Source organism: Astyanax mexicanus, chromosome 15 (genome assembly GCF_023375975.1).
Source record: "Astyanax mexicanus isolate ESR-SI-001 chromosome 15, AstMex3_surface, whole genome shotgun sequence".
In the NCBI taxonomy this organism is placed as follows: Eukaryota; Metazoa; Chordata; class Actinopteri; order Characiformes; family Acestrorhamphidae; genus Astyanax; species Astyanax mexicanus.
In genome coordinates this window covers 26728857-26747479 of record NC_064422.1, presented here as the reverse complement: position 1 = coordinate 26747479, position 18623 = coordinate 26728857, and the positions used below count along the sequence as shown (strand labels likewise).

General features: G+C 37.8%; 1 protein-coding gene across 1 annotated transcript in view; it reads left to right on the top strand.

Moving 5' to 3' along the window:
- LOC103032113 (E3 ubiquitin-protein ligase rnf213-alpha) overlaps positions 1 to 18623 on the top strand; it is a 41432-nt gene that overhangs the window by 10653 nt on the left and 12156 nt on the right. The window contains exons 11-44 of the mRNA XM_049465060.1: positions 996 to 1094; positions 1213 to 1335; positions 1440 to 1629; positions 1726 to 1899; positions 2354 to 2506; positions 2608 to 3230; positions 3410 to 3569; positions 3744 to 3961; positions 4448 to 4585; positions 4706 to 4867; positions 5066 to 6293; positions 6434 to 6618; positions 6698 to 6850; positions 6946 to 10536; positions 10630 to 10760; positions 10860 to 10955; positions 11065 to 11186; positions 11285 to 11407; positions 11510 to 11559; positions 11645 to 11801; positions 11894 to 12029; positions 12194 to 12385; positions 12643 to 12773; positions 12902 to 13059; positions 13185 to 13394; positions 13639 to 13826; positions 14589 to 14709; positions 15109 to 15209; positions 16327 to 16509; positions 16673 to 16839; positions 16928 to 17030; positions 17847 to 17961; positions 18044 to 18248; positions 18397 to 18584. Of these exons, the coding sequence (XP_049321017.1) occupies positions 996 to 1094; positions 1213 to 1335; positions 1440 to 1629; positions 1726 to 1899; positions 2354 to 2506; positions 2608 to 3230; positions 3410 to 3569; positions 3744 to 3961; positions 4448 to 4585; positions 4706 to 4867; positions 5066 to 6293; positions 6434 to 6618; positions 6698 to 6850; positions 6946 to 10536; positions 10630 to 10760; positions 10860 to 10955; positions 11065 to 11186; positions 11285 to 11407; positions 11510 to 11559; positions 11645 to 11801; positions 11894 to 12029; positions 12194 to 12385; positions 12643 to 12773; positions 12902 to 13059; positions 13185 to 13394; positions 13639 to 13826; positions 14589 to 14709; positions 15109 to 15209; positions 16327 to 16509; positions 16673 to 16839; positions 16928 to 17030; positions 17847 to 17961; positions 18044 to 18248; positions 18397 to 18584 (10074 nt within the window). The remainder of the gene's footprint in view (positions 1 to 995; positions 1095 to 1212; positions 1336 to 1439; positions 1630 to 1725; positions 1900 to 2353; positions 2507 to 2607; positions 3231 to 3409; positions 3570 to 3743; positions 3962 to 4447; positions 4586 to 4705; positions 4868 to 5065; positions 6294 to 6433; positions 6619 to 6697; positions 6851 to 6945; positions 10537 to 10629; positions 10761 to 10859; positions 10956 to 11064; positions 11187 to 11284; positions 11408 to 11509; positions 11560 to 11644; positions 11802 to 11893; positions 12030 to 12193; positions 12386 to 12642; positions 12774 to 12901; positions 13060 to 13184; positions 13395 to 13638; positions 13827 to 14588; positions 14710 to 15108; positions 15210 to 16326; positions 16510 to 16672; positions 16840 to 16927; positions 17031 to 17846; positions 17962 to 18043; positions 18249 to 18396; positions 18585 to 18623) is intronic.

Sequence of the window (18623 nt, the reverse complement as noted above, 5' to 3'; positions counted from 1 at the left end):
GTGTTTTATCTTCCTTCAGGTAAATTGTATTATTTCTGTGTTTTTTAGGTTTGCAGATACTGGCTATGCTGATCTCTGCATAAAAAAGGCTACCAGCATTTTGGCAAAAATCTGTACATACAAAGAATCATGGAATCATGAAGTTCCTCTTGAATGCTTGAAGCTTCTCAGTCAAATCACACAGTTGATGGTTGGTAGTAAAGATACCACATTTTGTAACATGTTTTATATTTTACCAAAAATGTTATTTAATTTTTTAAATATCCAACTTACAATCTAGTTGAAGAGCATGAAATGCATGGAAATCTGCCAGCACATCAAAATAAAAGCAGTTATGAAAATAGATTGTGACTGAATGTCCTTCACAAAAATGTTAAATAAATATGAAATCATAGGAAATGTTGGTTACAGGCTATTCTTATCACTATGAATGCTATAACATTTGTGCCACTAAGTGCTGGCTAAAGAAGTAATTATATACTTAGCAAACCCCCATAAGTACACTGTGACCAACAATCAGAAGACTTGGCTGCAGAAAGAAGATCAGAATATATTTTCTTTCCATTTCCATTCCATTTGTCATTTCTCAGAAAGAACAATTATTGAAGTTATTGAACATTCAGTATTCATAGAGTGCATATTTATAGAAGATCCACTTTTAGTTTGTCAAACAGCCTTTCAAATTATTTAACATGCTTTAGTTTTGTATATTATAGTTTTTTTCCAATCATTTTTCCCCTTTATGCTTTTTAAAGGAATCAACTGAGGCTCAAAGGAACAAGAACACAGATATGCTGCCAGAGATAGAAAGAATTGTAAGAGACTGGCTTCTACTTATATTCCCTGGTCACTTATTGATTACCTCATACAGCTTGACCACATTCTTAAATGTTCGTGAGCTGGAGGTAGGTAATTTGCATAACTGAATACAAAGAAGTTTTGTAAATATTCACAAATAAGGCATATCAAAATAATGCCATTTGAACTGAAATTAGGTGTGGAGCAAGCTGATTGAACTGCCTTTTGCCAACACGGAATTCAGTGGTAACTGGAGAAAAACATTCCTAAGCCAGTTTGAGGGAAAACTAAAACAGGTAAAAAAAAAACTGTATGTGCTGTGTTGGTTACATAAATATACAAAAACTGAGTATACTAAGCCAAAATATCCAATAATTGTTGCCCAGATATTAAGCACACTTTTATGTCTATTAGGAAAAACCAATACATCAGATTGAAATTTACTGCAACAAGATACAGGATGTGACTGAAAAGTATCCAGTATTATCCTCCTGTCTAGAAAACTGTGCTTTAGCTGCTGTCAGTCCTCTTTGTCAGGTATTTAAAAATTTAAGAGCATTTTATCATTTTCATAGAAACAGTTTTCGAAACAGTTTTTTTTCCTAACATTGATTTCTTGAAATTTGTCTTAAACAAAACAGGGTGACTCTGAGGGTGCTTTATTTGAAAAGCTCAGGAAGCATGACTTGAGCAAATTTGGCAAGTTGATATCTGCAATTGTACTCAAGGCATGGCCAAAACATGCAAATGAAGAGTATCAAGATGGAGAGGAGCTGGTAATGAAACATCTCCTGACATGGAGTACTGCAAAAAAAATCTTCCAGCTGCAAGGTGTGAATAGCTATATTGGTACATGGTGGTATTGGTTCTATTTGATTGTGTTTTCACATATAAGAATTAAAGAATTAATGATTTTGTTTTCCGTAGGTCCAACTGGGAAACTAATTGATCAACTTTCAGATGCAGCCAGGGAGCGGATGGCTGTGGCCAGTTCTGCGTTCAGCTTTGTTGCAGAAAGCTTCATCCAAGGAAACATTACAATAAAGATCATGAATCTGATCCTTCAGAGAGAGGACTCATTTGCTGAGCTTCTGAAGATTGGTAATCACTAAAAGCTGCCAATAACCATAAGCCCCTGTAACTAGATACATATGTGCATTAGAGCCGTACTGCCAAGAACCTGGTGATATGAATCGTATCACAGTACAGATTCAGTATATTGCTTTATATTGGGGTAGTGTAAGCAAGGCAGTATATTATGTTTTTTTTTTTTTTTTTCAAATAAACTGTCAAAGGTACACCATAAAATCTGAGTAAAAGATGTGTTTACTTTTTGGGAAAAACAGACAGAATACAACACTGCTTTAAATACAAGACAAACCAAACCACTGCCACATTTTTTTGTATTTGTAATTAATTAAAACTCAAAACTGTCTTTGATCATTAATTCAATTTAGCAAAATATGTGATTTTGCTATGCTTTGATATATTATTATGTTTATGACATGTTTAATGTACATATTGAGATATAAATGTAATATATACATTTCCATAGATGGTTTGTGTGAAGATGGCCGCTGCAAAGATAACAGAGCTGTGAAAACTCTACTAAGAAAAAGGAGAGAGGAAGTTGACAACATCTACCATGAAAGAGAGATGGTTGAATGCCTACTGCATGCATGCCAAGATCTTCAAAAGCATATTAAAGGTACTTTTTTATTACTAATCACTTAATTTGTCGCAATACAGACAGAGCAAGTGTCTGTCTTACATTTGACACGTTTAAATTATTTTTTGATGTGTCTGCAGTTGATATTGCTGACCTGGAGAAGAAACAACAAGTTATTGTGGAAGAGATGTATCTTGATGATTTCATGGAGGTTCATCAGCTGGATGGTGTTTCCTCAGAAGTGACAGGAATGGTCACATACTATAACCTCTGTGAGAACACAAGACCGATGGCAAGAAGTCTCCAAGATTTGAAGGACAGCTACATTTTTACTACATATTGGCAGACCCAAGCCAAGAAACTCTCACATGTTGAGCAAGATGATGATGAAACTGAGCCACAGTTCGTAACAGATGCTGAGCCGTACTCCCTGGAGCTTATTAACACTGAAATATTTGAGCCTTGCTACAGTCAATATGAAAGCCTGTACACAAGCTTAAAAAATGGAACTATCACATTCCAGGTGATCGACAGTGTCTTTGATGACTTCAGGGGCAAATATGACAAATTAATACAAGATCTTGAGACCATGTGCAAAATAAATCCTAGGGATAATAAACGCTGGATTCCAGGAAGAATCAAGCAAATCCAGCAGTACCAAGACCTGCACTTGGCAGTAGAAGCAGCTGAAGTAATTGCAGGTGTCAAGGAAGTTCTGTGCCCTGAGGGAAATTTCCAAATCCTGGACAGTCTACTTGAATTTGTAAGTGATCAAAATGAATCTATTATTTAACAAAATGTTCAAAGAATCTTTAACACAAGCTTGTTTCATATTGTCTGGCCCTTGGTAGTTGGCACATTCTGTAGTAAAGTATGCCTAACATATTTGCATTTAGATTTGTGGGAGAAAGTTGTAATTACTAAAATGTCAATTGATTTCAGAGTACGGCTGACATCAAAGAAGAAAGCTTAGATCGTATCGATGAAAACTTGATAAGTGCCAAAGAAGTCCTTGTCGACATAACAAAGGCTCGCCGACTGTGTCTTCAAGAGCTCAGCCTTAGAAGAAATTTTGTTCACTGGGTCAAACAGGCACTGATAGGTGAACTTTCACTCTCCTGTTTAATCTGTGCAACATAATAAAAATAATAATAATAATAATTGGGTATTTTTATACCCAGATAATTCTGTGTTTCATAGTTTGCAGTGAAATATATATGATATGGCTTGGCAGGTAATAATTTGTAATAATTTGTGTAACCCTGTGTCTTCATAGATATCAGTCAGCTTAAAGTGTTTGTTGACCTTGCCACGATCTCTGCCGGAGAGAATGCCATGGATGTCGATCGTGTGGCCTGCTTCCACGATGCTGTACTGGGCTACTCCTCCATGCTGTATGGACTAAATGCCAATTCTGACTTTGATGCATTTAGGAGAGCCATGCAAAAACTATGGCAGGTGCTGGAAAGTGACAAAGACATCACAAAAAAGCTGGTATGACACAATAAAGCACTTTCATTTTAAAATTCTGTGATTGTGCTAGCATTACGGTGAATTACATGAAGGTGTTTGTCTAAAATATACTTTCTTTAGAATAATAAGAAGAATCACTAAATAAAAGTAGTCAGTCAAAATAAAAAATATACACAGGTAATGTAAACAATTTTGAGGCACATTATTAATAATTAAACTAATTAACAAAAATGCAATTTAATTTTGAGAAAAATGGTAAATATATTTTAATTCTAACTGTGTTAGCTATGGTTTTCCTGTTGAGGTCTGTGGGGTCACCCAGAAGTCACTCCAAAGAGTTTTTAAGCTGATATAGACTTCAGCATTAGTCAAAATGCTGTGCTCAGTTCAGTGTCTAAGCTAATAAAGTGGTGTTTTACTATGAAGTTATTGGGTTTTGGGTTTGAGCTCATTACATATGTACAATTTGTTAGTTTCATGTACTGTATTTCTATATGTTTATATCAGAGAGATACTGCCAGACACCTGGATTGGTTAAAGACAGTGAAAGAGAGTCATGGTTCAGTGGAACTCTCCTCCCTGTCCCTTGCCACAGCCATAAATGCAAGAGGAGTTTACACCATCAGTGCACCAAATCAGAAAAAGGTTTATTTTTTGCCTTAATTTTGATAGATTATTTGTATTATGGAGATTGTATTAAAATACTGTACATTAACAACAAACAATTATACTGTGTAAAAAAATATATTTTCCTTTCTGCAACAGATCAGTATGGAAACTGCACTGAGACTGGACGTTCCTGAAGAACATGAGGATAGGCAGGAGATTCGCTGTTATTCTTTGGAAGATGTGAGGGATCTGCAAAACAAGCTAATGCTTATGTCTGGGAAGGCTGAGCAAAGTGATGAGGTGGAACACTTTACTGAGGTAAAATATGTATTTATGTGTATTGCTACTGTCAGTGGCAGCTGTGTTATTTGATCAATTCCAAGTAATTTTGGAAAATTGCTTATAGTATGATATTTTTTACACAATACAAAGAACATTAGCTTCAAACGTCTTGAGATTTGTGGTACAATGTTTTTAAAGGATAACGTCTGAAATGTGTTCCTTTGGTCTTCTAAGGTTTTTGACCAGGTTCAGAGACTTGCAGGGATCTTCCTTGATCTTCTTTTTGCTGGAAACCCATTGTTCAGGCAGTGGGAAGCAAAAATCACCTGCTCTGACAATTCTGATAGCCCTGCAATCAGTATGGACTTCAATTTAAGCAGCATTGAGGAAAATATTTCAGTAGAAGGTACTGCAGTGGAACAACTCCCAGAGCTCTGCAGGAAAATGGATAGGTACCTGAGTGACTGGAAAAAGTTCATGGACAAACAGAGATCTGATAACTACTTCCTAAACTACTACACTGCTGAACAAATTGTCTATCTTTGTGAACAACTCTCTTTAAAAAATTGCAATGAAGACTTGGAGGATCGTGCATTAACAATGCTTTCCTTCATTAACCCCAAATCTGCAACATCTAGTGTGTGGAAAACATTGAACCTCATACATGCAGACTTAATTGAGGAGAATGTAAGTAATGGGAATTCCTTCATGTCCAAGGACAGTGCCGAAAATGAAGAAGCTGGTTTAAGGACATTGGATATTATTTGGGAGAATTACTTCACAGACATGAAAACTTTCCTCCCAGATACACTGGACACCCCAAGTTTTGGAAAATTCCTTGATCGATTGGCCAATTTTGTGAGTGACGATTATGAGAATGAAGACCAAGAAGAATTCATGCCATTAGACCCCAGTGAAAGACCTGTCACACGAGAGCTGCCAAAGGGGCTGGTGCAGGGCCAACCCAACCTCATTGTCTGTCCAAGTGAAGAAGTTCTAGCCTCCTGCATTAGTGTCTACTCATTTAGTGAATATGAGCCACTACCAACATATGATGAAGTGCTGCTGTGTAGTGCAGATACTACCTATGAGCATGTGGAACTTTTTCTCAGGCGTTGTCTCTCCAGTGGATATATGGGAAAGAAGATCTACTCCCTGTTGTATGCAGACCTCTTGAGCTATGAAGTCAGTTATGCTGTGGAGCAATTGTTTCACAAACTTCACTCTTTGTCCAAGAAGGATTATAAACTTGTGATAATCTGCAGTTTGGATCGTGAGCATGCCTACATGCCTTCAGCATTTAGCCAGTTCAAACTGCACATGGTTCCACGTGAACCCCTAAAAAGAATTCAGGCTTATTTGTCTAGACACTATACAGTGTCATCAGAACAGGCTAGCGCTGCTTCTGTATTCAAGGACAAGCAGTCTGTTGGAATTGTGTCATCAAAACGAGCAGGAGTGGGTAAGTAAAGGACAATGACTCTCAAATGTTTTGATTTATTTAAACATTTGATTTATTTAGACTGTCAGTTCATGTAACCATTTCTATTTGATTATTAAAGCCATAATTTATTCAAAATATATGTGCTCCTATTATTTCAGGTAAATCCCTGTATATTCAAAGGCTTTATGAACAACTGCAAGCATCTGAAAGGCCTAGGTCTTCAAATCTCAAATGCATTCGCTTACTTGAGTCCACTGTGAAAGAAAATGTAATCCTACAGTCGTTGCTTGACACCCCAAACCAGAATGGACTTGTGATCTTTCATTTTGATGTTACAACAATGGTAAGAATTACTTTATGTGAGACTATTTTAATATATTTATATATATCTTGTTTCATTAACTAATATGAGTTTGTTTTAGGTCCAAAGGGGATTACATGAATTTTTATTCAAGTTGTTAGTTCTTGGTTATCTAATGGATGCTAAAGGACGAATGTGGAAACGTAGCAGCCAGCACTTATATGTCATTGAGATGCTTCAGAATGCCTCTGAATTGCCAAGATTTCCAAAAGTGGTAATAACTTTTAACTCCTTGTTTCTTAGTAGCTTAAAGAAAGTATTATGATTTTTTTTAAGAGTTGGTGTAATGATAAAATTTTCCATTTGCAGGATTCAAAGGTACCTTTCACCTTCACTGAGATCTTTCCAAAAGTGCAGTGCAGGCCTCCTAAAGAAGTTTTGGAACTGGAAATAAAAGTTGAAGATGACCCTAACTTTAACATTGATGACCCACTTATGGATGATGAGTGTTTCAGAAGTGAAGCTTATCAAAGGCCGTATCAATATTTGAAACGTTTCCATGAGAACACTGATCTTGACAATTTCACCTTCAGTGGTGTTGAAGGCTCCCATAAAGAATGCCTTCAGATGTTATTCATCTACTGTGGCATTGTGGATCCATCATGGGCAGAGTTGAGGAATTTTGCATGGTTTCTTAATCTTCAATTGCAAGACTGTGAAACATCTGTTTTTTGCGACATGGCCTTTGTTGGAGACACTTTGAGAGGATTCAGGAGATTTGTGGTTGACTTCATGGTTTTAATGGCCAAGGACTTTGCCACACCATCTCTGAACATATCAGATCAAAGTCCTGGAAGGCAGAAGGTTGACCTAATGGGTGCTAACGAAGAAGATCTAGCCCCATTCCGCCTTCGAAAGAGTTGGGAATCAGAACCGCATCCCTATATATTTTTTAATGAAGATCATCAATCAATGACCTTCATTGGTTTCCACCTCAGAGAAAATGCTCAGAAAGGAGTTGATGCAATTGATCCATCAACAAACAAAGTGATAAGGAATAATATCATGACGAAGCAACTCTATGATGGTCTCCGGATTAACCGAGTCCCTTTCAACATTAGTTTTGATGATCTATCTAGAGGGGAGAAGATTGAGCTTTTGTGCAGTGTGCTGGGTGTCAAGTGGCCATCAGATCCTGATGAAACCTACCAGCTTACTCTGGATAACATACTGAAGATGATGGCAATTCACATGAGATTCAGGTGTGGCATCCCCGTCATTATTATGGGGGAAACTGGCTGTGGAAAAACGAGGCTAATCAGATTTCTGTGTGAACTGCAAAGGACTGGGACCCCAACTGAGAATATGAAATTGGTAAAAGTCCATGGTGGCACAACCCCAGATAATATCTATGCTATGGTACAAGAAGCGGAGTCCATTGCAACCTCTAATAAAAAGAACCATGGTCTTGATTCTGTCCTCTTCTTTGATGAGGCTAATACTACTGAGGCAATCAGTTGTATAAAGGAAGTGCTTTGTGACAACACCGTGCAGGGGCATAAACTTGAACCCAACTCTGGACTACAGGTTATTGCTGCTTGCAATCCATACAGAAAACACTCAGAAGCAATGATTGAACGACTGGAGGGTGCAGGATTGGGATATGTTGTGAAATCTGATCAGACACAGGATAGACTGGGATCCATTCCACTTCGTCAGCTGGTTTACAGAGTTCATGCGTTGCCCCCAAGCATGATTCCGTTGGTGTGGGACTTTGGGCAGCTCAATGACAGCACAGAAAAAATGTATATTCATCAAATTGTTCGAAGTATAGTACAGAACAATTTAGTATGTGAGAAATACATCAAAATGATGACTGATGTCCTATCTGAGTGTCAAGGCTACATGAGAAAGAAAAAAGATGAATGTAGCTTTGTCAGTTTAAGGGATGTAGAACGTTGCATGCAGGTGTTTGAATGGTTCTACTCCAATCACAGAATGTTTTCTGAAGCATTAGAAGAGTTCCTTAAAAAGCAAAAGCGATCAAAGAATGCTGGTAAAGAGATCATTACAGATGACAAGGATCCAGCTGAATGGGCTCTGTTGATGGCAGTGGCAGTGTGCTACCACTCATGCCTGGAAAAGAAAAAGGAATTTTGGACCAAACCTTGCAAATCCTTCCCAAATTACAACACACCTGCAAAGGCGATGCAAGAAATCTATTTAATGCAGGATCTTTTTCTACATGATGTGCAACTTGGGGGAACAATTGCCAAAAACAAGGCTTTGAAAGAGAATGTATTCATGATGATAGTGTGCATTGAATTGAGAATTCCTCTGTTTTTAGTTGGGAAACCTGGAAGTTCCAAGTCTTTATCAAAGACTTTAGTCGCAGATGCAATGCAGGGCCAGGCTGCACACTCTGAGTTGTACAAGAGGTTAAAACAGATTCACTTAACCTCCTACCAGTGCAGTCCTCACTCAACTGCAGAAGGAATCATTAACACATTTAAACAATGTGCCCGCTTTCAAGAGGGGAAAAATCTAAAAGAGTATGTCTCTGTGGTAGTGCTGGATGAGATAGGCCTGGCAGAGGACTCTCCAAAAATGCCCCTGAAAACCCTCCACCCGTTGTTGGAAGAAGGTTGCATTGATGATGACCCACTCCCCCATAAGAAGGTTGGGTTTATTGGCATCTCAAACTGGGCTTTGGACCCTGCCAAAATGAACAGGGGAATCTTTGTCTCTCGAGGTGACCCAGATCAGAATGAACTAATTCAGACAGCTGAAGGAATTTGTTCACTGGAACCAATGGGTTTGAAACATATCAAGCATCTTTTTCGTCCTTTGGCAGTGGCTTACTTGAAAATTTGCAAAAAACAAGATAAAGGATTTTTCGGGCTACGTGATTACTACAGCTTGATTAAAATGATATTTGCTGTTTCCAAAGCTTCCAATCCTTCCTCAGAGGAAATTGTTCATGCAGTGTTGAGAAATTTCAGTGGATTAGACAGTGTGGACACACTGAAAATCTTCTGTAAAAAACTGAGCATTCGAATTGACTCAGTTAACATCTGTACCATCGACCTTGTGGGACAGAACATTAACAGATACATCCAGGATGAGGACTGTCGCTACCTGCTTATCCTGACCAAGAACTTTGCAGGCCTTCAAATCCTTCAGCAACACTTCTTCTCCAAAAACAACCTCCCAGAGATCATCTTTGGCTCAAGTTTCCCCAAAGATCAAGAGTACACACAGGTGTGCAAGAACATCAACCGTGTGAAAATCTGCATGGAAACCGGCCAGACTGTCGTGCTTTTGAACCTTCAAAATCTCTATGAAAGTCTCTATGATGCACTGAACCAATATTATGTTTATCTTGGGGGTCAAAAATATGTTGATCTTGGTCTTGGCACACATCGTGTGAAATGCAGAGTCCACGAAGACTTCCGCCTCATTGTCATTGAGGAGAAAGAAGTGGTGTACAAGCAATTCCCCATTCCACTTATAAACAGACTAGAGAAACACTTCCTTGACATCAACAGTGTCCTGAATAACCGTGAGAGGGAAATTGTAAACCTTCTGCAGGAGTGGGTCCAACAGTTTGTGTTCTCAAACAACCAGCAAAGCAGTTCACACAAATACTTGGCAACAGACGTTTTCATTGGTTACCATTCAGATACATGTTCCTCTGTTGTACTGCAAGTGATGGACAAACAGAAAAACATGTTTGAGGAACCAGACATCCAAGACAGAGTGCTGGAGGAAGCCAAGCTTGTCTTACTGAACTGTGCCACTCCAGATTCAGTAGTCCGACTGGAAAATTCGGGTTTGTCTGACGTAGAGGCACAGAGACTGGCAAACACATTCTTCAAGATTCAGAAACACCACTCTCTGGCTGAATTCATTGTCTCTCATGTCCAACAAGGGCACTGGAACAATTGCCTTTTCACAGAGGTAGATATTTTTTGCCTTTTTTCATTGAATACATGAAAAATCATTTGCGTTAAATACACTACCATTAAATTACTACCATTATTTTCTGTAAAGGTCACAACATTCTCAAGACTGTTGACAGCTGCTGATGTGAGGCAACTTCAGAGCTCCACAGGGACTTACAGCATTGATCTTCTCTCACTGCGACAGTTTGAAACGGAGCTGTCCTTCCTCAAAAAAATTAGGTTAGGAGGAATGTGTTTCAATTAAATTGATCTGCCATATCTTAACAAAGTTGGCATGGTTAATATGATTTTTATTGGTTATATGTGTTTTATTTTTAGGCAGTTCCTCAGCACACCTTCTGCAGACAAGATTCTTCTGGTTCAAATGGATTTTGGTGAAGATTCAATAAGTGCAAATATCCTTGCATCAGCCAGGTAGGACTATATTTTATGTTATATTCTGAGAAATTTCAACACCAAATCTTTTATCAATAAAAGTAAATGTAGTTTGAATTTAAACATTTTTTATATGTTTTCTCGACAGGTACTCCTCCATGAATGAAATCACTCGGTCAAAACATGTGGGTGACTGTAGAGTCTATGTGTACTTCATTACTAAACTACCACGAATGGAAGGCGGCACCTCTTACATTGGATTTCAAGGAGGTTTGTTTATACTGCATTTTCTCTGGTGAAAAAAAATTATGGGTTGATTTAAATGCTCTTTTGTACACAAACCTTTTTATATTTATTGGTTTTCATAGGACATTGGACGTCAGTTCACATTGATGACCTCAGAAGTTCTCAGGACATTGTATCTGATGTCCAGAGCTTGAGAAATATATCAATTTGTGATCTCTTTGAGGAGTTTACAGAGCAAACTGAAGGTACTTATGTATATGCAGTAAGACTTTAATAATTAATTTCCTTTAAATGTTGTTCAAATGCTTGTTCATCAATGTATAATTTATTATTTATCTATTATCTAGAACTAGGGGTCCAGGACTCTGAGATCGACCAGTCCGAGTCAGAAGGTTTTGTAAGTATAGTACCAATTGCACACAGCAGTATTAAGTGATTATAATCTAAAATCTATGCTAGATCAGTGTTGATATTTGTTTCAGGCACCAGAAAGGGAGTTTGACACAACAGCACTGTTGCGTAGTTGTGTCCAGAGTGCTGTGAGCATGCTAAGGGATCTTACAGATGCTGGCAGCCTTAGTACAAGAAGAGTGGACCAACTTCTTACCCTGCTTGACAACAGTGATGATGAAATCAAAGGTCTGTCTGCATACTGACCAGATGTTATTTGTGATTCATATTGGGAAGGAACTTTTAAGGATTTTATTTATGAATGTTTTCTTCTGTACTAGCTTCATTCATGGAGGCCTTGAAGAAGCGCCTTCATCAGCTGTTAAAGGCACGTGAAGACAGCACTGATATGCCCAAAAACTGGGTTTCCAGAGAAGCATCAAACATTGAAGCCCTGCAAGAGGGAGGGACCTTTAAGTACGCATATACTATATCAATCAGAGCTGAGAACTCATTAGCATGTACTTACAAAGAGATTAATAAGGCTGAACCTTTCTTTTTACATTTTTATTCTATAGTTTGTTAAACTAGATTTTACTGTTTTGTAAGCTTTAATAAGGCAGTGTTTCATTGGTCAATAGGCATACTCTGTGGCGTAGAGTACAAGCAGTGATCACTCCCCTCCTGGCCCACTTGATTTCTGTCATCGACCGTAACTGCAATCTGGACCTTCTGGTTGATAGCAACTGTGAAGATGAAGTCAAGAATTTGTGGCTTCTCATCTTTGGAAACAAATCAGTGTTGGATATACCATATGTTCAGATAGGACAGAAGTAAGTATTGAGTCAAATTGAACTCTGTAATTCACACTAACATGCCAAAGTCATGGGACAGCAATATGTAAATGACCATAAAGTATTATCTTAAGGGGCAATTGGCTCTGGCAGGATATCCCAGAGTTCTGTGCGTTCTTTAGCTTTCATGGAACACAGCAAAAGTCACTGTGGACTTCTTCCTTACATTAATGAAAACTGCTTCTTAAGTGTCCACTTTTATGATTTTTTAATAACAATTCGCTTTTTGTACGTAGCTCAGAGGCACAGACCATCTTGATCCAAAGCCATATGTCTGTGGGAAGCACCATGTCCTGCACCATGCCCTTCAGCTGGAGGATCAAAGACCTGTTAGATGACCTCTGGGTGTACACTTTAGAGAGAGAGGGTAATTATTTCTTTCATAGGATTTAAATAAATGTTTGTGTGTTACTCTGTATTTATTTTTTACTGTATTTATTTTTCCTTCCTCTGATATTTTGAGCACGATATTTTAACCAGATTTCCCCCCCACAGGTCAAACCAATAAGCAATTTGAAAACGTCTTCAAAAGGACTGCCATAGGGAAGTATTTTTTAAATTTGGACGAGAAAATGCAAAGAGAATTCTTCCAAAGATATCTCCAAGATTTCATTGCTTTGACAATGAAAGTTTCAAGCATCGGTGAACAGCAAGTAAGAGCATTTCATGTATTGATCTGTTGATTTCTGATATGTAATTAACCATTTTTTAAGAATATGACCATATTCCATGCCTAATTTTATATAGCCTTTAGCAAAGACTGTTCTGTCTCTTGTAGTTGCTGTGTGCTGCCCTGCAGAGTTGTGTGAATGAATTGTGTAGGCGGCGAAGTAGATCACTGGAAAGTGAACTCTCCTTGCCATTAGTCCACACTGCTTACCACGACTTCCAGAAACGTCTGCAGAATCTGTCCAGGATGATGTCAATTCTGCCTGAGGTGGTGTTTTCCCTGCAGGGAAATCGACATGTGATGGATACACCGGAGATGGTAATTCTGAAAAACAGTTTCTCATCTGTTAGTCTTGCTTACGGCTTACTAAGAGTAATTGCAATTGCTAAAAGTACTAACAGTACAAACTAATGCTATGTATTTTTGACAACCACACAAGTCTTCTGTTATGCAAAAATATATTTTTTTGTCTAATACACATTCTACAAGCAATTAAAAAAATGGAGGTAAAATAAAGGAATTTGATCCTTGCTGATTGTTTATTGTCTCTTAATTCCTATAGATCTTGGATGTGTGTTGTGCGCTTGCATGTGTGGAGCACCTAGAGCCACATGAGTTAAATGTGGACTTCCAGCGACAGACCTGGCTAAAACAAGTGAAGAGACTGCAGGTCCCCATTGAACTGGTCTGCTCAGAAAAAAGCCTTAAACAATATGGCGAAAGAAGCCGAGAGATGGTGAAGAGCATTCTGTGAGTTTTTAAACTGCAGTTTCTTTTGCTTAAAAATGAGGTGCTAACATTTGGGGAGGGATGCACAGAATATTTGGCAAAGTAAAAACATGTTTAGAAGAATAAGTGAAGTGCCAAATTATTAATACAGACAACTAAATTATTTGAAGTCTGCTTAAATATGTTTATGATGCCAATGTTTCTAAAAAGCAATTATCAATAAATACAGGTATAATTCTGATATCATTGTACATTCCTACTGCTAGGTATACGGCAAAAATAATAATTAATTTATGATTAGAATAGCTCTGCTAAGGTAAAAATATTGTGCTTCGTTGGAATTCTAGTACAATAAAATGTTACGTAAATATTTAAAATCGTAGTGAAAGCAAGATAAAATATATTTAGGGAGTACTATTTATTCAATGGTTAAAAATGGTGGCAGATTTAGTAATTCACTAAATAAAAGCCAAAAATGTTTATTTCGTGCATCCCTATAAACTTGTTATACTTACCTTGGAACTTAGCCTAGCATTTGTTGGTCTTTATGTTTAGCTTAACTTTTCTGACAGAAACAATAATTAGAATTAACTTTACCTTCAGTCTGTGGCTTTTAAATTTCATAGTGTTTAGTGTTGCCTAATTTTCAGTGTAATATTACATTACCATTATCATTATACCTTAACAGATAGAGCCTTGAGAATCAGTTAGCTCCAGATTTGCTTCAATGATTACGTGATTTTGTTTGTTAATCAGATTTTTTTGCTTATATATGTATTCTAGCACTGGCTGGAGACGTATCTTCACCTTCTCTTTGTTTGTGGAGCACATTCAGTTGGGCATTGAGGCTCAAGCTGAGAGGCTGAAACCTCTGGTCATGGAGCATTCTCGAAACTTATGGAAGGTAATGAATTTTACTGCTTTTATTTTTCACACTACATTCCCTATTTATTTTTTCTTTTTCCAATACTGTAATAATTATTTTAGAACAGTGTTCATTTAGAAAGTGCTAGTAAAAATATAGTCAATGGGAATGTCAAATGGCCTCTTCCAGTGAAAGTAGATGAACATTATTTGCCACGTTATGCATATGTGCATTATTTAGTGTTTATTTAGTGTGCAGGTTATGTCTTTCCAGTATAATTGATTTTGCACCAATCTTGGATATGCACAATGTATTACATGTTAGCTTAAAGCAAAAATATTTTGATGTAAAAAGAAGCATGTAAACACAAGACACACATTTAATTTAATAACATTTAACATCTGTCCTTCGTTTTTACATCTTTGCCTTATGTCATAGGTGCTTGAGAAAAACTCAGACATGAAACAGGAGAAAGCATTTGCGGCTGTTATTGAAAGACTCAAATCCTGTAAGCAAGGAGCAAGTGATCTTATATTCAAGTAAGATTTTTTTTACATATACATTGACATAAAAAAGTTTGAACACCCCACTCCCTTCACCACCAAATGTTGGTCTTGCCATTCTCTGCAACAGAGGCCCAAAGCATGATCGATCTACCAGTGTGCTTAACCTTTTCTCTTCAAGCATACATGAGTTTTCCTTTGTTTGATCTTTGGAGGTATTTGAGGTATTTGTATGTTGAGGAAACAGGTTTTATTCTGGTGTGCACACGGTGAGTTGATTAGCATTTTGGAAAATCCCACAAGCAGTTTTCTTATGGTTTGTGGATATTAAATATTTAAACCATCAGTGCTAGGCAGCTGCTTAGAGGAACCCATAGCTTTTAAACCTTTGACATTTTTAACCTTTGACATGAGTCTCCTGACTCATTTAGTAGTTGCTAATTTTCAGTAAAGTTTCTTCTTTAATGTAATGCCTTTTGGCGATTAGATAATCTACTAAACATTTAAAAATTCACAGTAACATATTTTGACAAGTAGTGCCCAGAACTTTTGTAATACTATCTTCGCATGTAAAATGAAAGTGACCCTGCGTCCACACTGGAACATGACGAGTCGCTTAAGTTGCCCAGCGTTTGTCGCTTGTGGGCGTGTCAAGCTCAACGCGCGTGTTTATCATGGTCCAGCCTCCCATTAGAAAAAAGGCACAAAAAAGGAATCGCTTGGCCATTTTATTCCACAGCTATAACTCCCAAACTTGCTGGACTCTTGGGCGTTTCTGTAATTTAACTGCTCTGGAAACGCAGCCGTTCCCACAGATCGACGTGGGTCCACCCCATTCAACAGAATGAACAGGGAAAGAAACTAGAAATTCAGAGAGCAGGAGCTTGGGGACGTCGGACCGTCTTGTTTGTGATAGGTCCAAAGAAAAGCTAGAAGCCAATCGGGTTAGAATGTTGCTTCACCGCATCATAATTAATTTGCATAAAGTTGAGAAAAATTCAGCTCCGTGTCGCTTGTCGCTCTGTCACTTGTCGCCTCTCGCGTGTCGCGGCAACAAATCGCGTCCTGCCATAGGAAATGAATGGTCGCCTGTCGCTTTCCAGTGTGAACGCTGTACATTGTTAAATGCTAATGTTAAACTTTTTTTCTGTAGGTTTGGCGACCAGTCGTGTGCCATATGCAGGTTAGAGCCTCAAGACCCAGTGGAATTACCATGCAACCATGTCTTCTGCCAGCCCTGCATTAGAAAATGGCTGAACCCAGGCCAGATGTACTGCGCTTTGTGTACCCAACCAGTGCCGGATGACTTTGAGCTTAAAGTCTCTGAGGATGTTCGGTGGGCCTTTTTTTTTTTTTAATTTTTGTATATTAATTTATAACACCACAAATTGCACAAATTGCATTACATGAACTCAATAGAGTTCATGTACGCATGTTTTAATAGTGTGTTGTTGCATTGATTATCCTTCCTTATATGTGTGACTATGGTGAAATTACAGGGCCAGTCTCCACCTGAATTCCCAGTTCAGACAACGGTGCAATGCCTTTTTTATAGAAGTAGTGTCTGCAGTGTGTTTCAAGGACAATTGCCCACCATCTAGAGGTGTCATTCTGCACCTGTTGTCCTTCTTAATGGTTGAGGCAAAACCACCTTCCCTGGTTAAGGGTAAGATGTTTTCCCCCACGTATGCATATGCATATATTCTCATAAAGGATTGTTTTGTAAGGTGTTTTGCTTATTGTATTCTCTTCAGCACAAAGCCAGATACACACCAAAGCCCTGTCACCCTTCGATGAGGGTATGGACAGAAGTCCTGTTGTGCGATCTGTGGTGCTTAAACTCCTGCTCAGATACAGGTGAGTATGACAGGTCCTTATACAGATGCAGTATTGAGGAGTTATTTTTTCTCTGTAGGTAGAGGAGGACTATGATTTCAAACCTTTGTTTAACTAGCTGACTAATTACAGTGCTTTATTCAAAGAACAGTTCTACCTCAAATGAAACCCGTTTTTATGTTTTATATTTTAATGAACCTGATTTATTATTATCAAAGAGAAATTAAACTTTTAATTCTTTATGAGATATGCTACCATTCATAAGTTTGCAATCCCTGTAAAATGAGTTTCGTGGCACATACATGTTTTAAACAATATTGTAAATGTTGCACTTTAGCAGCTTCACCCACAGTAAGTATCTAGAATAATAATCATATCTGCAGATGTTAAAGTGGTAGGAAAAGTGTACAGCAATATAGCATTTATAATTAAGTTACAATCAAGTAAATATTTAGAAATATAAACATTCTTTTGTATTTCATAAGTAAAAGCCAAATTTATCATTTAATAAATTATAATACATTATAAATTTCTGTTATAAAATGCATAATTTTGCTACATTCTACATGTTGGTTTGGTTTTGGTTGGATTGTGTAATAGATATTATGTAAAGAACAATCAGCTTTGAGCTGTGGAACTATGTTCTCTGAAATTATGGTGATTTATCCAGTACTTTTGGAATGTGTTGGGGGTGAGATGAGAGGATCTCACTAATGCTCTTGTCACTGAATGCAATCAAATTCTCAAAGCAATGCTCCAAAATCAAGTAGAGCATTTTTTTAAAGCTTAATATAATAGAATGTTTAAATGACAGAATGTCCTATATATTTTTTTCAGCTTTGATGATGTGAAGGTGTATCTTGAACAGCACTTGCAGACTATACTACAGAGCAGAATCCTGGATGGTGATGATAAAACAGAACTGTACACTTTGTATATCAGCTGCTTTGAGGTGAGAACAGAAAGCGAGTCCAATCAGAAAGCGAGTTTAAAATCAGAGAACGGATTTTAAATGCTTAATTATTTAATTGCAGGATGCAATGTTTGAGAAAACGGAGTTGGGCTCTGAAGCAGAACAGAGGAGACCCCTGCAGGAGGGCAGAGACTTCCTGCATTACTTTCTGCATACGGGTCGGGTGGCCACAGAAGAAGTCTCCATAGAGGCTCTGCAGCAGATCGCAAGACTGCGCGGGTGCTTGGACATTGCTGCCCAGCTCCTTTCCAAAACACTAGCCAGTGGTAAATTCATTACATAGCTCTTCACTTTCATAGATGTCATGATACGCTGTTTGAACCACTTGTTCATTGGTGAAGGTGTTCTATGTGAAAGATTGGGCTCATACTTCTAGCTCTGACTTAATGGAATTGTACTATTATGTCTTTTTAGGGAGCTTGGAGAAACATCAGGAGGAGTTCCTGGATACAGTGATGGAGCTCTGTGAGAAAAGCCAGAATGACTGGTACAGAGTGTACCTGATCAGGAAGCTCTGCAGCTTACAGGGAGTGGAGGTTGTTCAGAACATGCGGAAGGATGCTAAGTTCCAATGGCTTTTCCCAGAGGAGATCTTACAGCAGGTAGAAGAATGTAGAGATTCCACAATCAATATTTTAATT